At 51.2% G+C, this 25,624-nt stretch overlaps 1 protein-coding gene across 1 annotated transcript in view; it reads left to right on the top strand.

Annotated features, from left to right (window-relative positions):
* Positions 1–16,573, top strand: part of SCPEP1 (serine carboxypeptidase 1) — a 30,009-nt gene extending 13,436 nt beyond the window's left edge. Inside the window, exons 6-13 of the mRNA XM_075561558.1 lie at positions 3,031–3,103; positions 6,392–6,429; positions 8,268–8,396; positions 9,407–9,500; positions 10,241–10,354; positions 11,604–11,741; positions 12,768–12,931; positions 15,996–16,573. Coding sequence (XP_075417673.1) covers positions 3,031–3,103; positions 6,392–6,429; positions 8,268–8,396; positions 9,407–9,500; positions 10,241–10,354; positions 11,604–11,741; positions 12,768–12,931; positions 15,996–16,058 — 813 coding nt within the window. The 3' untranslated portion in view covers positions 16,059–16,573. The remainder of the gene's footprint in view (positions 1–3,030; positions 3,104–6,391; positions 6,430–8,267; positions 8,397–9,406; positions 9,501–10,240; positions 10,355–11,603; positions 11,742–12,767; positions 12,932–15,995) is intronic.
* Positions 16,574–25,624: the final 9,051 nt, after the last annotated feature.

Here is a 25,624-nt window from a genome sequence, read left to right as displayed (position 1 = left end):
CAAGAGGGGCTGGAATGAAATAAAGAATTTAGAAACAAAAAGTGTATGTAGTATAGCTATTCACCCCGAAACCCGCTGCCATCCAGCCCATGACGACTCATTCCGACTTGATGTGTGATTTCTGAGGCTGTACACCCGGCCTCATGCTGCCCCCTTAAAACAGCAGGTGTTTGAACCGCTGACCTCTGGGTTGAGAGTCCAGTGCTTACCCGACAGCGCCACCCAAACTCCCTGCCACTGACCTGATGCTAACTTAGAGCCACCCTGTCGGACAGGGCAGAACTGCCTTTGTGGATTTCCGAGACTCACTCTACAGGAATAGAAAGCTCGGTCCTTCTCCCACAGAGCAACTGGCGGTTTTGAACTGCTGACCTTTTGCTTAGCAGCCTGTCACATAACCACGGTGCCGCCAGGGCTCCTGGGGAGTGGACATATCAGCAACTCCTGTGAACGCAAGACGGGTTAGGAGGAGACACATTAGCTGGCTTCCTGGTCCGTTGAAGGTACGCACGGGCCAGCAGTGACGGGTTTTAGTCTATCAACTGCGAGTTTGTATGAGCTTTATTTTCTAAAAAGGAGTGAACTTCAAAACGAAATCGTTTATTGAGGCCGTACACGTGCCTTACGAGAAACCGGAAAATCCAACCAGGCAGAATTCAATAGGGCAATGTCGCCTTCCCACCCGACGGAGCTCACCCTGAAGCCAGTCTGAGCGCCTCACTGCAGAGCTTCTGTCTAGCCGCCCATGCTGCTTCTCTGCCCAAATGTGTAACGTTTTAAACATCACAGCCAGGGTTGCTTGTACATGCAGTCTTCATCCATAGTGTTTGCACCTTTTCATTTTAGTCAATTTTCTCCTCAAATATGAAGGCTTCTTCAGGGGATCTCGAAATACTCCTCGCGGCTGGTCTGCCTAAACTAGCCCTGGATCCAGGCCTGCAGTGACACCCGATGGGGTGTGCCTGGAGCCTGTTTTAATCTAGTTACAGCCCTCTCTCTGCCACACTGGTTTGTTGAAGAGGTCAGACCCCCACTGCCCTGACAGTGTCCCATTTTCTGGATGGAGCTGATCGTCTTCACGGTGTTATTTAATTTACTCCTGTCCACTGTGTTTCCACACAACTGGAGGGCCTATCTACAGGCAGGGCAGATTCCAGGTAAATATTTTGAATAGACTATGGCATGAGCTCTAGTGGCGTAGTGGTTACGCGTTGAGCTGCTAAACCCAAGGTGAGTAGTTCAAATCCCCAGCCTCTGAGGGAGAAAGGGGAAGCTTTTAACTCTTGTAAAAAGAATTACAGTCTCGGAAACCCACAGGGGCAGAGGTCCACCATGCCCTACAGCATGGCTTTGAGTTGGCATGGGTTCCATGGCAGTGAGTTTTTGTCTGTTTTTGTTTTATGCCTTTAGATCAGTGTTCCCCCTGGCCCACCACCTCTGTCAGAGCAGCCCACAAACTAAGAATGGTTGTCACCTTTTGTTATTGGTTGAGGCGGCAGTAAGAAGGAAGCAGGAGAATGCTGGCTCATGACAGGAGATTCAGATGTCCATGTCCATGCATGTGCGCATGCGCTATCCTGTCGTCTGCGGCTGCTTCAGCATGACAGCGGAGAGTTGAGTTGCTGTGCGACAGGCCGTTTGACCCACAAAGTCGAATACGCACATCTGACGGGTTACAGGCCGAAAGACACGACTGTCCTAAGTGGTGGCGTGCATGGTTTTGTGTCTCAGAAGCCACAGCACGTCTAGAGCCAGTTGCCCGACTTTAGGTCTTAGCCATCCGCTCCTTCCATTGAGTGCTTCTGCCTCCCCTCTGGCTGGCGGAGTCTCCGTGGTGCCGGCTTCACGCTGCGTCCACGCCCAGTCCTCCGTCCACCGTGCACCTGTGGTTTGAAAGGCCATTCCTCGGTCTCACCTCCGTCGGCCACTCTATTACTGGCTTCAGGCTGGATGGGTGTTCTCTCTCTCTCTCTCTCTCTCTCTCTCGTTCTTTTATTAGAGGCTATATTTCGTTACCTGGTACTATTTAGGTTACATTGAGGTTTGAGCTAGTTCCTAATGGAAAAGTCAAACAAATGCACGCTTTCCCCCCACCTTGAATTACCAATATTTAGAGCAGGGTACTCACCGCTTTTTCTCAGTGTGGGAGCTCTGTGAAAAGCTGACACATGCGCATTCATAGATCCACACTGAGCATGCGTAAATGAAGGCTATAAGAATGCTCCCTTTGCCTCTCCTCCCAACTCCCCCAGGGCAGCCTCTGTTAATGGTTGGTCCACAGGTATTTCCGGTATTTCCATAAGCATGTATATTCTCTTTTTCCATTTGTGCACAAATAATAGGACTGTGACATACTATCTAGTACTTGTATTGTTTTTAAATTTCATGTAAAATGGACCTTGGAAATCTCTCCATGTGGAGTCAGAAAGCAGCTCCTTCATCTTTTGGAGGAGTCGGTGCGTGTGTTGTGGGGAGACCGTCAGTCCTTGGGCCAGTCCTGCGGGCGTCGTGCTGCTGTTGTGGAGGGTGGCGGCCCAAAGGCTATGGGTTTGGCTTGTAGTTTTCCATGCTGGGGAGCTTCTGTGGACGGTTCCCAATTACTTTTCATGTCGGTGGAGGACAGAGGGTCAGGAAAACATCCATTTTGCCCAGGGCAGCTCCTGTAGCTCTTCAAGGTGCCTGCTCAGACAGGGTGGTGCCCAGGGCCCAACCCAGAACCCTGTGAGAAGTCGCAGGCCTTCGTGGGGAATGAATGGGCAGCAATGTCCCTTCCCAGGAAGCCCCGGGGCTGCACCAGGCCCTGCCCGCATCCTGTGACGGGGAAGAGGGCCTTTCAGGTGCTCCTGTGCACCTAGCAGCAGGAAGGGGGGGTCTTACGTTTTTTTCGATGCCCTGGAATCCTGGGAAATATGGGCAGAGGCTGTGCTCAGAAGGCGGAGTAGAAAGGCCGGCCTCCGTTCCTCTGTTGGAGGGCAGGGGTGGGGGCTGCTGTGTGCATCGGTAAGCTGATTCTCGACTGCTCCCTTTCAGGCCGTTCAGCAGGGGACCATCAAGTGCAACTTTGCTGGGGTGGCTTTGGGCGATTCCTGGATCTCACCTATCGGTAAGTACCGGTTTTCAGGCATTTAAGGACCCCCTTTCCCTCCCTGTGCTGCTCTGGGACTTCGGAGATGTGTTGCTCCAGCCAAAGAACAAGACAGTTGGCGTTTCTGGACCCTCGTGAAGCCAGCACAGGAGGTACCGGTCTCAGTGCATCTGCGAGGGTTGGGGATGAGAACTCATCTTCAGAACCCCACCCCGGGGCCTCCAAGTCCGAAACTGGGTTCTCTCAGAGCCTTCTCCCAGCAAAGCATCCGGTGGCAGGCATCTCCAGGTCCAGAGGGCTGCTCCACTTGCCCTCTGACGCAGAGTGAGTGGCCTTGTCAGGATTCAAACCAAGTTCCGTCCTCATCTGCTCATTCCTCCCACCACCCTGATGCTGGGACAAGCCTTTGGGGTGAGATGCCCAGCTGTTGCTCATGTTGATGGGACAAGATTGCCATCAGGCCTGTAATCAAAGGCTGGGCTTTTCATAATGAGCATCCTCCTTGGGAGCAAAGATAGGTTGTTTATCTTGCAGCCATCGGGGTGTAGCTTCAGACACTAGATGTAATCATCTTAACTGGGTTAACTGACTCAGAGTTTCCCAATCTGGACACAGAGTTTCCCAATCTGGAATGGAGCCATATCTTTCATTCTTGGAGGGGACTGCCCTGTGCATTACAGGGCGGTTCGCAGCATCCTAGATCGCTGGCGGCCGTGGTGACAGTTGGAAATGTTTTCAGACTTTATCCAGTGTCTCTTGGGGGGCAAATGACCCCTGATTGAGAACTACTGCTCTAGCCTGGCAACAGGTGGCTTGCCTTTCACAGACAAAAACAAGCAACTATGGGGTTAGAAGGGGCTGCTGCTGAAGGAAGCGGCGGGAGGGGAGTGGTGGAAAGGGGCACGAGGGGCCTTTCTCTGGTATCAGCTCTGCATCTGTTGTCCCAGGTGGCAATTGCATGGGTTTAGGCGCTGACCAAAGCTCATCTCAGTACACATTTATGATCTGTGATCTGTAATGATGTTTCCACCTTATCAATCATGATCAAAGGTGACGCTTCCTTCGTACATGAGAGGGAGACGTGATGTGTGCCCAAGCAGTGGCCCTGATGGATGTGGACATTATGGTGCTGAGCGGCGGACTCCATGTCCTAAAACAGACGAGACGGGCTGCCCTGTGTGCTCCCTGCTGGGTGGCCCCCATAGGACATCATGAAACTGACGAAGCCTGGACTGGAAGTTTGAGGGCCCAGCAGGTCTTGAGGCAGACGTCCGGCTCCACATCACAGTGCTGCCTGCCCTCCCACACGCTCCTCAGGAGTTGCTAAGCGCTCTTTCGTGTGTTCACCTCGTTCCTCCGGATGACAGCTCCAGAGACGGATGCTGTGATTATCCCAGTATTGCAGATGGTGAAACCGAGGCTCAGAAAGGTCAGGTGGTGGCAGAGCCAGGACTCAGCCCAGGCAGCAGGCTCTGGAATAACCCATGCACTTCGCCACCACACTGCATGGCACCCAGCAGCACGTGCCGTTCGCTCTGCCCTGCTTGCCAGGATTTCTGTTTTCTTGTGAATCTGTCTCCCCGGATCGTAGTTCATCTTTCCAGGTCCCCTTTAAGTATCACCCTGCCAGCTCAGAGGCATTCCCTTTTTGAAAGGAGTGCTTTGTGGTGGCCAGGGAGCCCTGGTGGCGTCGTGCAGTCCGTGTTGGGCTGCTGCTGCTAACTGCAAGGTCAGCAGTTTGAACCCACTTGCCACTCTGGGTACGCTGAGGCTGTCAGCCCCCATAAAGATGGGCAGTCTAACAAACCCGGAGCAGGGGTGTCCTGCAGGATTGCTGGGAGCTGGAATCTAATTATGGCAGCAAGTTCGAGTTTGAGGTGCTTAGCAAACAAAGGTCCGTCGCAGGACACACTCGCTGCCTTCCAGAAGGTTTTGATAACATCATCCAATACCAACAAGACAATTAGACAGCTTCTCAGTTGTACCAGCCAGATTGTAAGGGCTCAATGACCACGTGAGGCAAGAGGGTGCAGAAGTGGGCAGTGCCACTTTAGAATACTTCCACCAGAAAGGACTGTGAGCTACTGTCCCTAACCCAGCCCGCCACCTGCTTTTGAAGGTCCCGAAGGATCAGACTGTGTACGAGTGGCTTTGTGCAGCAGCGGCAGGGATGAGTGGTTAAAACAGACCTTCCTCCGGCTGGCAGCCCAGCAAGATGTGCCTCTGCCCCTTTATGCGGGTCAACCCCTGGTCTGGATTAAGCAGGACATGGGCTGCCTCGGAGGAGTGGCCGAGCCTGTCTATTTCAGCACACTAGGCAAAGGCGCAGGTTTGACGAGGAAGCTGCGGGGTGGAAGGATAGGTGGATCTCTGGGCCTGGCATCCCGGCATTTCTCAGGGTGTATGCTGAAGAACACCAGTCCAGTGAGCTGGTGTGTCAAGAAGGGCATCAGCTGGTACATGCTGAACACCGGCCCCACCTCCGGGGGTTCGCAGGCGCTGTCAAGTCATGCAGCCCAGAAATGGGTCATCTTGCGCCCAACTAGTTAACCAAAGGCTCACGTGATTTCCCTTCTATTACCTGTACTAGAAGCCAGCACTGAGTAGTCTAGCACAAATACTTTGAGGAAGTCGGTCCCAGGGAGCTGCGACAGGCTTCTGAGCGCCAGAGTTGACATAGGCAGGTGTGTGTACAGACGAAAGCCCTGAGCACCTGTAGGCACGTGTGTCTGGGGGGCACTTGCCTTACCCAGTGTTACGGACATCGTGTGCCTGCCTGAGCCGAGCCCATCTCCTCTGGGCGCAGGTCTTGTCCTGCTCCTAGTTCCATCTTCTGAGCACCCGGCTGCCTTCAGATCTTTAGCTTTCTTCCGTAATTAGCTGCTCCGCAGAGCGAGTGGCCCCAAGCAGGAAGAGCAGATAGGATGCACAGCAGAAATGGGAGGGCGGCGAGGTATTTTCAGCTGCCAGAAAGCCTAGAAGTGTGCAGATCAGAACCTCCACCTGTCCACCCACAGCCTACCTGCGGGGATGCCGTCGCTGGCTGTGACAAGCTTGTTGGGCCAGTAGCAGGCCAAATTAACATGTCATCAGTCCACGGAGTCAGCCCAGCCCGCCTCCCCCCATCTTGTCCCAACCCCCAGCTCCAGCCAGCAGCCATCTCCTCTGCAGGCACCGGGGAGTTGAGTGCCTTCGTATCCAAAGCCTCTGGTCTCTGTGTCTGTCTCCTTCTGCGTTGAGAAGACGGCTCCTTGGGGCTTGCTTTCTTTGCCAAGCCTCATTTTTCCCAATGTCTCTTTCCTATAGATTCCGTGCTCTCGTGGGGGCCTTACCTGTACAGCATGGTAAGTAGGTGCATCATCCCTTCTGCGCCACTGTGGCGAGCTCCCAGCCATAGGCGGCTCTTCCCGAACGTCCACGTGGTGGCTCGCAAGTAAAATGGAAAAGCCGAATATTCAGATAATGATGATTTCTTTTGTTTTGTAAAAAATATATATTTATGGCTCTTGAATCCTTTTTAAATTGTTATGAGGGACAGGGTTTGCTCTTCCAACTCAAAAGTTTGCCCCTCCCTGGGCTAGCTCAACTCTCTGGCTCTGCCCCCCATCCAGAGGAGGCTGGCCAGCTGTGCCTGTGTGGGGATGGATGCTGTTCACAGCTCGTGGCTTCTGTTCTTGAACTGCCCCCTGGGGACTCTTAGGCCATGTCACACGGAGGATCCTAGGCAACAGCCTCAGTTGCCTATAGTAAATGTCAGCTCCATTAACCCCCTTTTCTAGACACAAGAACCCTTTTTGTTTTTCATTGTGGTGAGAACTCCCGTGACAAAGCTCACACATGCGCATCACCCTCTGCCAAGGCATCCGACCGGCATTAGCATGAATGCATTGCCCCCCCCCACCCCATTGCACCACCCCCACCCCCACCCCCACCCAACCCCCGCCAGCAGCAGCTTGCCCGCTCCCTACTGCCTGTGAACGAGGAGCAACCTTCCATCTGCTGATTTCAGGTGGGGGGGTCAGGCAATAGTTGACCTTTGCAGGTGACTCGTTTTGCAAGCATGAGGCTTTTCAGGGTCATCGGATCATAGCCTACAACAGACCTTTTTGGTTTAAGCCCCAACTTAAAAAAGAAAATTTTTTGGTTGTTTGAGCATATACACAGCAAAACATACACCCAGTCCATCTGCCTTTGCGTATACAATTCAACGATGAGCTCCCCTGGATGCTGCTGTCTGCTCTCTGCAGTGGCTGTTGCCACCGGAGTCCCACAGAGAGCCCTTCAGGGAGCATGCCGCTCACTTAGGGCAACCCTTTTTTTTTTAACCAGGTAAGCCATCTGACTTGGTGTTCAGATGACTTCAGAGACTAGTTGGGGGGTTAAGGTTTAAAGGGCAACCATTGCAGGGAGTCGTCCAGCCTCGATGACTCCAGGGAGTGGGTGGGGTTCACCAGGATTTGAAATTCTGTCCTGCGTGCCCTCCCTTTTCATCAAGATTCTAAGGAGCCTGTGGTCGAAAGCGCAGTGATGGTAGCAGGGCACCATTGGCAGGGGCGTGAGGGTCATTGTGAACACCCCCACCCAAAGGCCCATCAGCTAGATCCCGTGAGCATCTTACTGTAGGGCCCTCACCAGTAAATGTCTGTGTTTTGAGGTGAATTTATATGTGCAATTTGTTGCTCAAGTATTGAAAGATGATGTGGCAGGCATGAATTTTTATGTCTGGTTGGTATCACTTATGTCTCCCCCAAATGAGGCCATCCTCCGATGTCAGTACGGTCCTGTTTTTATCCCTAAGAAAATGAACAACGGCTTTTCAGTATGATTGAAAATCCAGTCCATTTGCAAGCAACCCCACTTTCCCCTTAAAAGGTATTTGATTGCTCAGCTCTCCCAACTCGGTCTCCATTCAGATTCCTGACTTGCGTCTGGTGGCTGTGAGGTTCTTACCTCCAAGAAAGCTGGCAGGGAGCAGCTAGATTGTAACACACTCTGTACGGTCCAGAGCCCAGTAGCCAGTCAGTGATAACATGGTTTTTACTGCTGAACTCTGCACACGTGTGTGTGTGCGTGCGTGCGTGCGTGTGCGTGTGGTGGGCGGTGGTCTTTGCTGGGGGAGGGATGTGCTTTCATAGCCGGTGTCCCTCCGTGGAACCCTTTTTGTTCTGAACTTGCCTTCTAGTCTCTTCTGGACGACCAGGGTCTGGCCGAGGTGTCCGCGGTGGCCGAGCAGGTCCTGGATGCTGTGAACAGTCAGCGTTATAAGGAGGCCACACAGCTGTGGGAGAAAGCAGAAATGGTCATTGAACAGGTAAAGGGGGCCATGCTTGGGGAGGGCCTAAGGGGGCGAAATTCAGGTGGCCGGCGCTGACAGGATTGGGGTCCCCCTCCTGTTGCCGGAAAGGATTGCATAAATAAACGGTGCGGCTCACACCTGTCGGGCCTGCACAGTGACGTCCTTAGGTGCTGTAGAGTGGATTTAGACTCACAGAGAGCCCACGGGGCAGAGTAGAGCTGCCTCACAGGTTTTTTCTTGACTACGGTCTTCCAGAACCAGGTGATGTGGTGGGGCGAACACTGGGCTGCTAACCACAAGGTCAGTGGTTTGAAATCTCCATCCGCTCCATGGGAGAAAGATGAGGCTGTCTGCTTCCATATGAAGATTCCCAGACTCAGAAATCTTGTCTTTGGACACCATGGGCTGGAACTGACATGACTTGATGTCAGTTAGTTTGTTTTATGGGGTGTTTTTATTTTTTTTAAATCTTCAGGAAGCAGACCACCAGATCTCCCTCCTGGGTGGGCTCCAATGGCCAGCCTTCAGTTTACAGTCGGGGGCTCAGTCTCACAGCACCCCCAGGCCTCCTGGGTCACTTTTTTCCCAAATATGGAAGCCACCCAGGCCTTCAAACCTCTCTGCTGCCTTGAATGCGTGTATTCTATTAGAAAGAACGGAGTCTGCAGGGGCGAGTGTGCCCCTTTGGAGACAGGCTATCCCTTATTTTGAGACAAAGCGGCTCCAATGAGCCCAAAGGGAAGAACGCCCAGGTCAGGACTCTGCTTGGGGGCGGGGCGGCTCTGCAGCACTGTGCTCGGGGAGGTTAGCACCCAACCCCTAGGCGCTCTTCTGCAGGAGGTAGGTGGGCTGACCCAGCTGCTTTCTGGGCCTTCAGGGCTGTGTCTCTTGCTGTCGGAGCCAATGGACAGAATGAAAGCTCGCCTTTGATGAGCCAGCGGGCCAGGCCTCTTGTCCGCTCTGCACGTTGACGGGGATGGGCAGCTGAGGATAGCACAGCGCAGGGTACCCTTTCGGTTTTTCAGAACACCGATGGGGTGAACTTCTACAACATCTTAAGGAAAAGCACCCCCATGTCTGCAAAGCAGTCGAGCCTCGAGTTCACGCAGAGACACCTCGGTGAGTGGGCCTTGGTGCCTGGTAGACCCTGCCCCAGCCTGTGCGCACAGGGAGACGGAGGACGGCTCCACATCAAGGGACTGTGTTGGCCTGCGGCGGACACAGAGCTCCACTGTTTTCAGCATATTCACCGCGCTATGCAGCCTCCACCATAATGCAGTTCCCCCATCCCTCAAACAAGATCCTGCCTGCCTCTCTGTGGTGGGTTCTCCTCCCCAGCCTCAGCCCCAGCCCCCTCCTCGACCCTGGTTCTGTCCCCATCTGTCTGTCCTTTCTGCACAGTGGCTAGAAACAATCCTAAAGCAGATCGACTTTGGGTTTCATCTCCCTTCCTTCGCGGAACTTGCTCTGTGCCAACAGTAGAGACGAGATGGACTGCCCTATGCTGGACTGCAGTGTCAGTCCTCCTGACCTGAGATTCGGCTACCGTGCCGCTGGCCCAACATGCTGCTTCCATGAGAGTCCTCTTTCCATCTGAAGGTTGCCCGGGCCGTTGCTTTTCAAATTCTTAGGCGGTTTCCTGGGGCATCCAGGGAAATCCGGATGGCCCCAAGTCCACAGACGGCAGGGGTCAGAAAAAATCCAGCATCTCTCCTTTCAGCCTGCTTCTGCCTTTGCTTCCCCGCTCTGGGGTGAATCAAAGTGACCCTTTCACGGTACCGCCTCTTCAATCGCTTGCGAAGGACGTCCTCGTGAGTCTGCCTCTGGTCCTTTGACTCACTGCACCCGTTGGGTTTCAGCTCCCCTCTACCAGCGCCACGTGAGATACCTCCAACAGGATGCCTTGAGTCAGCTCATGAACGGCCCCATCAGAAAGAAGCTCAAAATTATTCCCGCGGAATGCTCCTGGGGAGGTAATCCTGTGCCAGCTGCTGAGCTTGGGGGAGGGGGAGGAGCAGACACGAGGGCCTGCATCTGTGGTGTGGGGTTTGGTGGTGGCGATGGAGTGCAGGAGAAACGGCATGATTTATTTCCCCCGTCTCAGAGACGGGTAAACCTTTGCCGAAGGGCTAAATGGCGTGTGGAAGTCTGGTTCGGAAGAGAGGGCGGGTGGGAAGAGATGAACTGTGACTGGTTGGGTCTGCTTGTCTTTCTTTCTTGTTGCACTGTTCTCTGGAAGTGGCGGTGGACAGAGTGGGCCTACATTCATACCTCTCCCAACTGGGCCCTGATGCTTCCCCGCAAGTCTCGTGAAGACCCTCACCTTGAAGTTGCTTAGCAAAGCGGCTTGTGCCTAAGTGGGAGCTGCTCTGTTGTGGACTGTGGGGCAGGGACGGATGGTCGGGAACCTGCCCCCCACCCCCAGGCGTGATCTGTGTCCCAGGGCTGGTCAGCCATGTGACTTCCCTGGGCTGGCCCAGCAGTGATCGAACCTTTGCTTTACATATTGGAGACCCAAGCCCTAGTCCTTCCCTGCACACGTTGTGCGCATCCACAACTGGTCTGTCGGTAAAGGCCTGTGTGCTGCTGGGATGCTCAGCGGGTCTCAGTGGGCACCCCAACTAAGAGAGACTAGGAAGAAAGGCCTGGTGATCGCTTCTGAAAATCAGCCCGACTCAGCATTGTCCAACTCCCAGTGTCTCATTGGGATGGGGCAACACTGAGTGACATAGGAGGGGGCCATGAGTTGGGGCCCACCCCATGGCAGTCCAACTGCAACGCGGCATAGGGGCTTCTGAATTATATAGTTGGCCATCCAAGTCAGCCTCACCTGTTTCATGGGTAAGCTGTATTACTCAGCAGAAGAAGAAGAGCGACATTAGCTTACGGCCTGAGAGGGCTGGCCTAAAGAGTATTCCCTAACCCTCTGCCCACCCTGTGCCTGTGGGCAGTGGTCTCCACCAAGCCTCGGTTCCTCCGGAAAGGGAGCGGCCATCCTCATGGCTCGTGGGTGGATCAGCCCTAGGTGCTGTGTGCACGATCCCCACTCGGCACCAGCCCAGGGAGGCTCAGTTCTGTGGAGGAGGCACCTACCCTGTGGAGTCTGCTGAGGGCCACATGGTCCTGCGGCTGTGCTCAGGCTCCATGGCCAAGGCTGCGCAGTGTGGGAGGAGCTTCAGGTTCTGGGAGGCTCCAAACTGCTCTCTCTTTCTCCACGTGCAGGTCAGGCACCAAACGTCTTCACGAACATGGAGGAAGACTTCATGAAGCCGGCCATCACCGTTGTGGACGAGTTGCTGGAAGCAGGCATCAATGTGACCGTGTATAATGGACAGCTGGACCTCATCGTGGACACGATGGGTAGGAGGGGGACACAGGAACACTTGCATGCATTGAGCTGGAAGGGCATCATCCTTGGGCCTGTCTGTCCTGGTACATCCATCTGCGTGCCCCTGGCCTTGACTTTTTAAACCAAGGGCAACTGCTTGTGGCTGTGACCTTCAGAGAAGCCTGAGTCCTTTCACTCTGTAAGCCTGTAGGCCTCACTAGAAAGAGAGAGGGACGGAGGAAAGACAGAGTCAGAAAATAAGAAACAGCTTGCTACCCGCACACAAAGTAGCACAAAAAAGAGAAAGATTTCCCTGACTGCTGGGCAGACGCGCTCCTTGACTGAGGGAAAACCTCATCTGTGCGGTCTCACGGTTAAATGTCAAGCTTTGTAAAGTGAATTGAAACTAAAGTCTAAGAGACTCCGTAAGCCCGGGACTTGGGGCCAGCCAGGTGTTCCCTTCTGCTTTGGGCCTGGCTGTGGGCAGTTCAGAGCCAGTTCTTAGACCCACAGTCGAATCGTAGTTGGGGCCAGGGCGGTGTGGTATGCTTCATGAAACCACAGGTACAATGTTTTTGTGACTTGGGCGCACAGGATGCTAAGGACGGTGTGCAGAGATTCTGTGCTTGGCCATGAGCTGTCAGGTGATCCAGCTGGCTGTCTCCTTCCTCCTGAAACTCCCCAGACACACCCAGCTCTGGACATACTCCCCAGGCTTCAGACCTCTGGACGTACCCACTGGGTCTCACAGAGGCCCCTGGGCAGAGAAGAGTCGGAGGCAAGACACAGCTGGGCTGCCCTCCCTCCCATCCCCCCCGGAGGCCTTGGCATGTAATGTTTGCTCCGAGAGCTCAGCATCGGCATCCTTGAGAACCTCCTAGAAATGCAGACCTTTGGTCCCTCCCTGGGACTGCTGGGCCTGAATCTACAGTTTAACAAGGTTTCCATGCACATGGCAGTGTGGGAAGCTCCAGGTGATAAGATCGAAGTCTTCCCCCACCCCGCCCTCTCTCTGCCCTGCTGCTAATGCCCAGCCTTCGTCTGGTCCCTCTCACTAGGCCAGGAGTGTTGGATGCGGAAACTCCAGTGGCCGGGGCTGCCCACGTTCAATAAGCTGAAATGGAAAGCCGTGTACAGTGACCCGGAATCTTCGGAAACATCTGCGTTTGTCAAGTCCTATAAGAACCTGGCTTTCTACTGGATTCTGCGAGCGGGGCACATGGTAAGTGTCAGCTCTGCTTGTCCCCTAGAGGCCACCGGGCACGTGCACTCTAGTAGCCTGGACCAGAAATGCCACATTGTGGGGTGGCCCTGGGGAAAGTGCCCTAACTAAAAACCTGCACCTGCGGGACTTAGCGCTGCATAAATTCATTCTCCCGCAGTCCTGGAAAGATCTACAAGCAAGATGCTGGCAGGGTGGGTTCCTTCTGAAGGAAGCGTGGGTGGACATGCTTCTGTCCAAGATTCTAGTGCTTTCCTGCCATCCTTGACCTCCCTTGGCTTGCATATTGTGCATCACTCCCTTTCAGCCTCCGTCAACCCTGGCCTTCTTTCCCGGGTGTGTCTGTCTCTTTCCTCCTTATGAAGACACCACCGGTCAGAGTGGATTAGGGCTTTCCCCGCTCCAGGATGACCTGTTAACTTCATTGCATCTCCCGGACCCTGTTTCCAAATCAGATCCTATTCACAGGGACTGGGGGCCAGGACACAAGTCACCCCCTACCAGGTAGGCAGCCAGGCTCGGGGACCTGGAAGACTGGACTTGGAGGAAGAATAGCAGTCAGTTTGGGCAAGCGGCGGGGGAGCCGGGAGCATGGAGAGCAGTTTGTCTGCAGGTCTGAGGAGCTTCTAGGAAAGGAGAGTGAGCCAGGGCCCAAGAGGAGGCTGGAAAGGCGGAGGTCATCTAGGGGGCTTAGAATTCAGACTTTCTCCTAAGGACAGCAGGGCAGCAGGGAGTGGGGCTTGAGCAGAGGGGTGAAAGGATCAGATTGTCTGAGCAACAGCATTCTGGCAGCAGAGGGCCTAAGGTAGGATCTGCTGGGGGCCTCCCGTCTAAGAGACCATCAGATGGATAAAAGCTTCCAGAAGGAGAGTTGTCAGGCCCTGGGAGCTGTTTGGGGAGGGGAAGAAGTGAAGGACGGCTTTCTGGTTTGCTCTCTGGGGGACGGGGTGTGGGGACAGTTTGCTGTCCAAGGTGAGTTTGAAGCACCTGTAGAACCGCCAAGGGGGGGGGGGTGTCAATAGGCAAACAGGTGTATCTATGCAGAATGCTACAGATAGAAACAGTATATCTAGATCTGGAATCAAGATGCAAGTGCTTGGAGATGGAGGCTTGTGGGAAACGCCTGGAGTGGGGGCTGAGGAAGGCTTAGCCAGAGGAGACCGAGAGCCAGAGGTCTCAGAGGGAGAGGAGGGAAGGTGTGGGGAAAGAGGCAAGAGTCTGCAGATGGTCAGTGCTGCGGGGTCATCGGTCCCACCGTGTCCGTAGCGCCCGTGGCTCACATGAGCAGCGGCTGTCAGGCTCAGACGCCCGGTAGACAGGCTGCAGAGAAGAGATAGCAACAAGGGAGGGGAGCGACAGCTTCCCGTAAGAAGTTTGACCAGAAAAGGGAATGAGCAAGACGGCTGGACACAGTGGAGCATTTTCCCCCCCAACAGTTTGATGAACATACAACTCACGTATCCCACAATCCCAGAGTTCGTCACATCAAGCCGCGGTGTCCAGTCATCACTTTCTTCCTTGTACGCTGGGTGGCGTGCTCCCTGTCTCCCTCCAACGTCCCCCGCCATACCTGTCAGGACCGTTATCCAGTCACTGACTCCATGGTCTGGGGTCCTCAAAACAGGGGGCCAGTTCTCTGTCCCTCAGACACGTTGGAGGGCCGGATTATAGTTTAAAAAAAAACTATGAACAAATTCCTATGTACACTGCACATACCTTATTTTGAAGTAAAAAAAAAAAGGGGGGGGGGGCGAAAACATCTGGCAGGCCGGATAAATGTCCTCGGTGGGCCGCATGTGGCCCGTGGGCTGTAGTTTGAGGACCCCTGCCATAGATATACTTCTGGCTTTCACATACAGAGAAACATTGACGAACAAACGACAGCAAAACTAACGAGTAAAACAGATAGAGACCTTCGCTGAAAGAAAGCAAGAGGGGGAACCTTTTCTTTTTAATGGCTCTAAGGTCTGCGTATGGACTGAGTAAAAGTTGGTAGGCCGTCTCAGAGCAGAATCATCTGCTAGAGAGCACTCCCCACTAAGGCAGAGGGAGGGGCAGGGGGCCGGGCCACGCCCATTTCCTCCGAATGTCACCTCCAGACTGTAAGAGGACCCTCCAAGGCAACCTTCCAGTGCATTAAATCAGCCCACACCGCTTCCCCTTCAACTCAGTCACGGTGACTGGAGGAGTCTCCCCCACCCTGCCTGCGTCTGCCGTCGGGACCCTGGCCTGGAGGGAGAGGGGAGGATGCAGGGGCCACAGACAAGTCTTGGGCCAAGGCCTTTCAAAGCTTGCATGCCCTCTTGTCTACCTTCTTCTCTACCTTCTCCGCCTGCCCGAGCCCTTTGATGATTGTGTGGGGAGGAGATTTGCCCAAAGACCTGAGGGGAAACAAAATTTAAAAAGCAAACACTGCCAAGGAGTCGATGCCCACTCATAGTGACCCCGTGGACAGGGTCGAACTGCCCCTGTGCGTTCCCATGACTGTGCCTGTTGACGGGCGAAGAGAGCCTCGTCTGTGCCCCCCAGGAGCAGCTGGTGGTTTCAAACCGCTGACTGTGTGGCTCGCAGGCCGGTGGATGACCACCAGGGCTCCCCAAGAGGGGAAACCAAAGAAAGCTGGAATTCAAAGATGGGGTTTCTTTGTGGACAGCTATCTTAGGAGCGTCTCCCTTGGACTTGTCCCCTCATTGTTCCCAACCTGGGCGTCCTCTTACATAGAGAATCCTTCCCGATGTAGAACTGCTTCCTCCTTCCTTGTGTGGCGGGGTCCCACAGAACCGTCTGCTCTGTTTGGGGCCTTTCCCTTCTCTTATTCTGTAGGGACAAAGCAGTCCCTCAGTCCCAGTGGAGCAGGAGGTTCAATCCTAAAGGTTGACTTCTCCAGGCCCTGCCACCCCCACACAGTCAGGGCCCAGAAGAGCATGGTGTCCATCGCAGGGGTCATTCACAGAAGAGCCACCTCTTTAAGGGACGCCCCAGATGCAGTGTCAGGTATCCCCTGAGCCCCGCCCCCGGACATGCCACTGGGAGTCCTAATGCAATGCTGCCTGCTCGGTTCCAGGTTCCCTCTGACCAGGGGGACATGGCGCTGAAGATGCTGCGGATGGTGACTCAGCAGGAATAGTCTGCTCTGGCCTAGAGAAGATAGAGCCGCACTCAGGACCCTGGGAGTCTCTGCGCCCTGGGCTTCTCTGAGCCTGACCTTGCCCCCTGATTGTGAAGGCCCCTGCCAGCCTCTCTCTCCGTGGGGAGCAAACGTGTCGCCTGCAGAGCAACTTGGATATCATTTCTGCTGCTTAGAAAACCTAAGATTTTTTTTAATGAATTTATTTTCAGTAAAATGGAGGGCTATGATAGATTAACTTTCGTATTACAAAAGCAATCATGCGAATTGAAGACAAAGTGGGCAATTGCCAGGTAAGCACAGAACAAAACGATCCCCTACCTCCCTTTCCTGGGGGGGAGGCTGAGCTGCCCCCTCCCTGTGGAACCCCACAGATGGTCTTGCTGTGTGTGCACATGTATTTTTTACCGAAACGAAATCATTCTTGTATCTCATTTGACCGTCGGGTTTGTGCCCCTGCCAAGATGTCACAAATACCGTTTCATGTCAATAAATACTCTTCTGTAACATTTTAATGGCTGATGGACATCCCATGTTGTGGAGGTAGCTGATTGTAGTCGATTAACATGACTCTTCCTGCCACGGTGCCTTACATGACGATGTGTAGATCCCAGATGCGAGGCTTTGTCTGTCCTCCCCTCTTGGCGGGTGCTCTCTGCTATTCCGATGGACAGGACAAGGGTGGCTTTGCTGGACCTGAGTGGAGAGGGTGAAACAAGGCGCACTTGTTTCCTTGGGGACATCCAGACTACCTCTGCTGGAGGGCGTCACTTCAGATACCGCCCCGTGTTTCCCTTGGTTGGGGCACAGATAGATGCTGGCGCCCCTACGTACTTCTCACACACATCACCTCGCCTGGAAAGCCAGACTGCTGTTTCCTGACTGAGCTGTGGGAGAAGCAAGAAGAACTGCTGTGACCTTTGGACGTGTTTGGCTTTGGCTCTGGACGCTGCACTTGGCTCTGAGACCGAACAGCACCCAGCACCATGTGAGACATGCCCGTGAGTTTCTGTGGGACGTTGTGCAGGAAATCACAGGACTCAGGGACTCCCGATACTCCAGGGAGGGAGGTGTGGGGGTGGGAAATGGAGCAGAGTAGCATGCTGGGACATGTTTACTCACCAACTCCTTGGGATTAGTCCGATACTCATTTTTCTAAAAGAAATTATCACCACAGTACCTTCCTTCATTTGTATAATCCAAGCAGTGCTCAGGCAAGTCGGCATGATGGTCACTTTTTTGAATACATGCCTTATTTCTTTACACTAAATTCCTAAAAGCATCATTGTTTAGTCAAAGGATTGTTGAATTTCTATAAAAAAATTTTAAGAGCAACCGAATATATAAATCATTCGTGAGTCACCCGGCTCATCGTACAAATTTCATTATCTTTTAAATTCAATTTCCGTTCACACTTAGGAGCCCAGAGGGTCCTCTCAGCTGGGAGACTTTAGAGGACTAATTGCCAGTCCCAGGGGAGCTACCGAGTGGGTTTGAACTGCCAACCTTTAGGTTCCTGTTGTCAATGTGTGTTGTCGAATGTAATAGAACGGCCCCAGTACGGTTTTCTTGGCCATAATGTTTGTAGGGTGGGGGAGATGGAAGGAGCGAGCCCAGGTGGCACTGTGGATCAGGTATTAAGCTGCTAACTGTAAAGTCAGGGTTCAAATGCACCAGCCACTCACTCAGTAAAGATTCAGACTCTCGGGGACCGCGTATCCAGTCACTGTGAGTCGGATTTGACTCAATGGCAGTGGACAGTGGCTTGTGAGTGGTACCATTGAGGTAGCACTGTTCTGGAATGATATTGTGGGGAGGATTTTTAATCAAGAGAATGTGACTGGGACTCTTCCACTCACAGTTGCGAAGGCCTCCCTCCACCCAGAATCCTGGCCTCTTGAAGTCATGAGCCGAGAGAATTTGTCTGCATACACTCTCCTCAGTCCTCAGTTTCCCCCAGGGCAGCTCTGCTCTGTGCTGTGGAGTAGCTGTGACTCGAAGGCCACTGGAGGGCAATGAGTCGACCTGGGCAAAACATGGACCCCTGTGCTTCCCAAAGTGAGACCCCAGAGAGCCACACAAGCAGATACCTACACTTTATCCGGGTGTACAGGCTACAGTACAAAAGGCTTTCATCGCCTGGAAGGCAGGGGGTCTTTTTTTTTTTTTTCTGCAAAGGCCAAGTAAGTTTGGCCACCTATGGCTTATACCCCCCGGAGATGTAATCTCATGGAATGAACACCCATGCTGCTAAAGGAAACATGACTCATCCTTAGCCAGCCCTCAGGAATGTGACCCTTGAAGTATTCATCTGCGTGGTTGATGTGTTTCTTCTGGTCATGTGTAGCAAGTAACGAGTCATGCCATTGCCCTGCTGAGAACCGGGCTACTTTACACGAACATCCAGGTTGGTGGCGGCGGTTTGATTTTATTGATGGGCATGCGAGTTTCAGTTCCCATGGTTGATTAGATAACACAGGGTACGGATGGGACTGGCCCCCACTTTGACCCCGAGACACCCCACACACATCCCTATACTTTGCTGCGTAGAGAGAGCTCTCTTGTCTGCTCTTGGACAAGAAGGAGCATTTGGTGCCTGTGGTAGTCCAATGTGGATCCTTTCCCAGTGGCTTTTGTTTCGTAGCCTTAGCTGGAACCTGAACTTTGAGCAGAAGTGCCACAGAGGGTTATGAATTACTGAACAAAAATGAATTGCCACGCAAGTTGAGTTGCCAACCTTGCAGGTAAAGTTAGGGCATTGGCTGGGGGGGAATGTGATCTTGATCATTGGGATGAGTCCTGTGGGAAGATGTTAACCAAGCAGGGGCCCTCAAATCCTTAGTTAATAGAAGCAGCCCTTCCACTCTCAGTCCAATTCCTAACCTTGCCCATGGCCCCTATTCTCTCAGCTGGCACCTGTGGCTGTGGCTGGGGGGGGGGGGGGCATTCCCTGTGACAGTTGGCTGTAAGGGAGGCAGCACATCACTGAAAGTGGGCAGTCTAGCGCTTTGGCCAAGCCCTGAGTGGTTGTTGCATGCCATTGAGCAGTCCCGGCCCATAGCAGCCCTGTGTACAACACACTTAACCCTACCCAGTCGTACACAATTGTTCCTGTTCTACAGCCCATTATTGTTGTCATGGTGTCAATCCATCTCTTTCAGGGCCTGTCCCTCCTTCCCTGCCCCTCTACTGTACCAAGCAGGATGTCCTGCTCCCAAGACTAATCAATCTCTCGCAACAACATGTCCAAAGTTTGTAAGATGAAGTCTTCCCATCCTTGCCTCTAGGGAGCACTTTGGCCATACTTCTTCCTAACAGATCGGTCTGTCCGTCTATTAGTTCATGGTACTTCCAGTATTCTTCACCAGCACCACAATTCAGGTGCATCAGTTCTTCCGTCTTCTCTATTCGGGGTCTAACTTTCACATCCATATGAGGCAATGGAAAATACTGTGCGTGGGTCAGGTGAACCTTAGTCCTCCAAGTAACGTCCTCGCTCTGCATTACTCTAAAGAGGTCTTGTGCATTTACCCAATGCACTATGACTTTTGATCCATGAGCATAGATTTTGAATCCCATCAAGACAAGGATCCTTTTGACAACTTCAGCCTTTTTTTCCATTTATCATCATGTTACCTATTGATCCCGTGGTGAGGATTTTGGTCTCCTTCACATTGAGTTACATCAACAAATGTTTCAAGTCCTCCTTGTTTTTAGCAAGCTAGGTGGTGTCATCTGCATATCGCAATGCAGATTGTTAATAAATCTTCCTCCAATCCAGGGAAAAACAAGCGATCCAAATCTGTGGTGAGAAGGGTATAGGAGGCCTGGTTGGGCATGATCAAGGGTAATGTAACTAAGGGGAATTGCTGAAACCCTGGTGGGGACTGAGCATGAGAGTGGGACAGGAGGGAAGTCAAAGGAAATAGAGGAAAGAGCTGGGAGGCAGAGGGCATTTATAGAGGTCTAAATAAGTGTACATATGCAAATATATTTATACATGAGGATGGGGAAATAGATCTATGTGCATATATTTATAAGGTTAGTATTAAGGTAGCAGAGGGACATTGGACCTCCATTCAAGTACTCCCTCAATGCAAGAATACTTTCTTCTATTAAATTGGCATTCTGTGATGCTCACCTTCCCGACACAACCGCTAAAGACAAAGTGGGTGAACAACTAAATGTGGTGAAGAAAGCTGATGGTGCCCAGCTATCAAAAGAGATAGCATCTGGGATCTTAAAGCCTTGAAGGTAAACAAGTGGCCATCTGGCTCAGAGGCAATAAAGCCCACATGGAAGAAGCACACCAGCCTGTGTGATCACGAGGTGCTGAAAGGATCAGTTACCAGGTATCAAAGAACAAAAAAATCATATTATTTTGTGTTCACCTCCCTGATTTGATCGCTAAAGACAAGTGGGTGCATAAGCAAATGTGGCAAAGAAAGCCGATGGTTCCCAGCAATAAAAAAATATAGCATCTGGGGGCTTAAAGGTAAACAAGCAGCCATCTAGCTCAGAAGCAACAAAGCCCACATGGAAGAAGCACACCAGCCTGTGTGATCACGAGGTGACAAGGGATCATCAGAACAAAAATCTTACCATAGTGAATGAGCGGGGGAGTGCGGAGTGGAGACCGAAAGCCCATTTGTAGGCCACTGGACATCCCCTTACAGAAGGGTCTTGGGGAGGAGACGAGACAGTCAGGGTGCAACGTAGCAAGAATCAAAAATACAACTTTCCTCTAGTTCCTAAATGCTTCCTTCCCCGCCCCTCCCGCTGTCATGATCCAAATCCTACCTTGCAAGCCTGACTAGACCAGAGGAGGTACACCGGTGCAGGTGGGAACTGGAAACACAGGGAAGCCAGGGCGGATGATCCCCTCGGGACCAGTGGAGTGAGTGGCGATACTGGGAGGGAATAGGGAGGGTGGGTTGGAAAGGGGGAACCCATTTCAGGGGTCTGCATGTGACCTCCTCCCTGGGGGACATACAACAGAAAAGTGGGGGAAGGGATACATGAGACAGAGCAAGATATGACAAAATAATAATTTCTAAATTATCAGGGACTCATGGGGGAGGGGGGTTTGGGAGGGAGGGGCAAAATGAGGACCTGCTGCCAGGGGCTTGGATGGAGAGCAAATGTTTTGAGAATGATGAGGGCAGCAAATGTGCTTTACACAATTGATGTATGTATGGATTGTGATGGGAGGTGTATGAGTCCCTAATAAAATAATTAAAAAATAAAATAAAATACTGATTAAAAAAAGACTGGAGGAAAATGTATTCACCACCTAAAATATGCGCACTGAAAGCAAAGAGGAACTGAAGCATTTACTGGTGGGTCTCAAAGCCTACAGCTTTCAAATGAATTCCATCTCAGCATCGAGAAGAGAAATATCACCACAACTAGACCAATAGACATGGACAAAATGAATGGAGAAAGATTGAAGTGGGCCTCAAGTAGAAAGAAATTTTTTGGAAATGATGATGGCAACATATGTGCAAATGTGCTTGATACAATTGATGTATAGATTGGTTTAAAAAAATTTTTTTTGGGGGGTGCTCATACAGCTCTTTTCACAACCCATACACCCATCCGTTGTGTGGAGCACATTTGGACATTTGTTGCCATCATCATTTTCACAACATCCTCTTTCTACTTTAACCTTTGGTATCAGCTCATTTCCCCCCTCCTTCCCTCCCTCCCTCCCTCATGAACCTTAGATAATTTATAAACTATTATTATTTTTTCCTGTCTTATACTGACCGATGTTTCACTTCACTCACTTTTCTGTTGTCCATCCCCCTGGAAGTGGGTTATATGTAGATCATTGTGATCGGTTCCCCATTTCTCCTCCACCTTCCCCTTACCCTCCTGGTATCACTACTCTCATTATTGGTACTGAGGGATTTATCTGCCCTGGATTCCCTGTGTGACCCTTCTTTGAGGGGATGTCAACTGTCTACAGATGGGCTTTGGGTCTCCATTCTGCACTCCCTCTCATTCACAATGATATGATTTTTTTGTTTTGGGTCTTTGATGCCTGATACCTGATTCCATCCACACCTCATGATCACACAGGCTGGTGTGCTTTTTCCATGTGGGCTTTGTTGCTTCTCAGCTAGATGGCCACTTGTCTATCTTCAAGCCTTTAAGACCCCAGATGCTACTATATCTTTTGATGGCCGGGCATCATCAGCTTTCTTTAACACAGTTCCTTATGCACCCATTTTTGTGTCGGGAAAGAGCATCATAGGGAATAGCAGGTTGTTCAAACACAGTGTTCTTGCTTTGAGGGAATATTTGAGTAGAGGTCCAATGTCCATCTGCTACCATGATACTTAACATATAAATATATGTATAAAAATCTATTTCCCTATCATTATATATATTTACATATGTACATGCCTTTATTTAGACCTCTATAAATGCCCTTTGCCTCCTAGTTCTTTCCTCTATTTCTTTTACTTTCCTCTTGTCCCACTATCATGCTCAGCCTTCATTTGGGTTTCAGTAATTCCTCTCAGTTACATTTCCCTTGGTCATGCCCTACCAGGCCTCCTGACCTACACCCACCTATTTCGGATCACTTGTTGTTCCTTTGTTCCTGTTTTTGTTAACACACACTTCCTTTCCCCACCTCCGCCTCTCCTGTGTCCTCCTGGAACCATTGACCCTTTTGTTTTTTCCTTTGGATTGTTTATCTCACCTATCTTATCTAGATAGACACGCAGAGACACTAATGAAAACAAAAACAAGGCAGCGCAAATCAACAAAAGAAAAAATTAAAACCAAGCAAAAATCACAGCAACAAAAAGAAAAGCCTACAAATAGTTCCAGGTCTGTTTGTTGATCTTTAGGCATGTTTTCCGGTAGAGTCTGCTGGAGTTCCATGCCCTGACCCCAAAGTCTAATTTTGGTATTCCCTGGAGATTTCATTGCTTTGCTCCCCTTGCTGCTCTGTTGCACGCCCTTAGCATTTCACCCCAGTATCATAGGGTCTGATGCATGAATTGTTATAAGAGCCATAAGGGCCAACAATAAAATTATTTATTAAAATTAAAAATAATAGTAATAAAAATAAAGTTACCAATAATTTTATTTTGCTTTCATCCACAATCAATACTCACAGAAGCAGCAGTCAATCACACATTGGGCAAATCTGTAGCAAATTATATCTTTAGAATCTTAAGCAGTAAAGATGTGACCTTGAGGACCAAGGCATGCCTGACCAAAGCCATGGTATTTTTACACAAAAGCTGGAAGACCAAATAATAAGTAATTTTAATTATGGGGTTGGCGAAGAATATGAAATATACCGCAGATTGCCAGAAGAGCCAACAAATCTGTCTTAGAAGAAGTACAGCCAGAATGCTTCACAAAAGCAAGGATTCGCGGCATCGTTTTGAACGTGTTAGCAGGAGAGAGCAGACAGCAGGGCATCGTGCTTGTAAAGTGGAGGGCCGCGATGAGGAGGAGCTCTTCCTCCAGATGGGCTGACACAGTGGCTGCGGCAGGAGACTCAGACAAGCAACAGTTGTGCAGCGGCGCGGAGCGGGGCTGGTTTTCGTTCTGTTGTACATCGGGTCACTGTGAGTCAGAATTGGCTTGGTTCTGAACTTCAGTCTGAACTAACAAGTGTCACATAATTTTTACAGCCCCTGCAAGAACCCCCTTACCCATTAGCAATCACTCACCATGCTCACCCAGTCCCCCATCACTACCCAGCGACTAGTCTACTTTCTGCATACTTGCCTACTCTGGGCATTTCCTACCAATAGAGGTTTAGGCTATGTCATTTGAATTTTTTTAGACTGACTTAACGTGATGCCTTCAAGTTACATCGGTGTTATGGCGGTATCAGTATTTCTTTTGATTGCTAGTATCATGCGGTGCACATTAGTATGGCTTCCTAAATGTTCTTGATCCAGTCCAAAGAAAGACCAGACACACACACAAAAATAATAATAAAATAAAATTTTAAAAAGACCAGACACAAACATCTCACTGTCATGGAGTCAGTTCTGACTCACAGCCACCCTGGAAGACAGAATAGACCTCTTCCTGTGGGTTCCCAAGGCTGTAAATATACAGGAACAGAAAGCCTCCTCTTTCCCGGGACAGCTGGTGGATTCAAACCGATAACCTTGAGGTTAGCAGCCCAATGCTTAACCCACTGTGCCACCAGGGCTCCTATGCGCCCCTCCACTACTCCCCAGGCAGTGTCATCAGGAGAGAATTTCAAGTAATACTAAATGATCCGTGACATTCAACTTGCAATTTCTTTGCCACCAGAATAACAAAGAGAAAGGAGTTGGGGCCACAGGGACTGGTAAAGGTATCCCGTTGTCTGGCTTCCTGGGTGACTGTTCCTACTCCAGGAACTCTTAGAGAACTGCCACCAAATATGAAGAGGCAAAAAATATATATATAAAGACCAGCCTCTCTCTGGGAACACATTTGATCCTGCCTCTAGAAGCCTAACCTGGTATGATTTGCTAAAATCCCAACCCTAGCCCCAACTTCATGTGGGCTGGAAAACAGGAACCAATTGCAAAAGAGTTGAAAATAAAGAGTCCAATCTAAAACAGAAGTCAAAACGGCATGCGGAGCCCCAAGATAGTTTGAATGGACTTGGGTGGCAGGATGGCCGCTCTGGTGAGAAGAGAGGAAACAGAGACGTGCCTCCAGTTGGTCTTCTCAGGAATCAGAGACCATTTTTGGAGAGAGGACATCAGCTACAGAGGAAATAATAGCTGTAAAAATTAAGTAATCAAAGTAAAACAGGCAGTGTATTAGTCTGGGTACTTTAGAGAAACAAATCCACAGAAATTCATGTATAAAAAAAGAGCGTTATAGAAAGGTTAAGTGCATATCAAGAAAACATCCCAAGCCCACAAGTCTAACATTAACCCATATGTCCAAAACCAATCCACAAAGTCCTCCTTCATCTCACAAAGCAGATGCAATGATGCTGACTGCAGGAGGAAAGCTGAGTTAGTGAATGTGTAAGGATCTCTGCGCTGGCAGGGGTCTCCACATGGCGGCCCCAGGACCCAGGGCTCCATCAGGGTAGGTCCATGTGGCTTCTCCTCAGGGATGTCTTGCAGGAAGTGAGCCTTGCCAGCTGAAGCAGGGAACTGGCTAAGGCAGCTGCACCCTGGTCCAACCATCAGAAAGCAAGAGACCCGAGAACTAGAAAGGCGAGGCTCATCGAGCCATTTAGCCCTCAGCCCTTCAATTAACCCCACATGTGTTCAGGTTGGTACAATGAAGTACCTCAGGCAGTGTGTGGGGAAAACAGGAAGCAGAAACAGTGCCTAGAAAGGAGCACAACAGGCACTGAATGGGAGTGGGACAGTCCGTGTGACATTGTAAAATGGGTACCTCGGTTGTCTTTTCAGATCACAAACTTCCTCTTCCTTAGAGACTCAGTTCAACTGATTGAAGAGGCATGTGGGGCAGGGGACCTTGTGACGGAAAGTGACTTACGTCACTACGTGTGACAGGCAGCGGCGGCTCCAGCACTCCACAAAGCGAGTTGTTGCTCATCCGGAGAACGC

The sequence above is a fragment of the Tenrec ecaudatus genome, chromosome 10 (assembly GCF_050624435.1).
Source record: "Tenrec ecaudatus isolate mTenEca1 chromosome 10, mTenEca1.hap1, whole genome shotgun sequence".
Classification (NCBI taxonomy): domain Eukaryota; kingdom Metazoa; phylum Chordata; class Mammalia; order Afrosoricida; family Tenrecidae; genus Tenrec; species Tenrec ecaudatus.
Note: the sequence above shows the minus strand (reverse complement) of the source record. Positions and strands in the feature narration are given on the sequence as shown.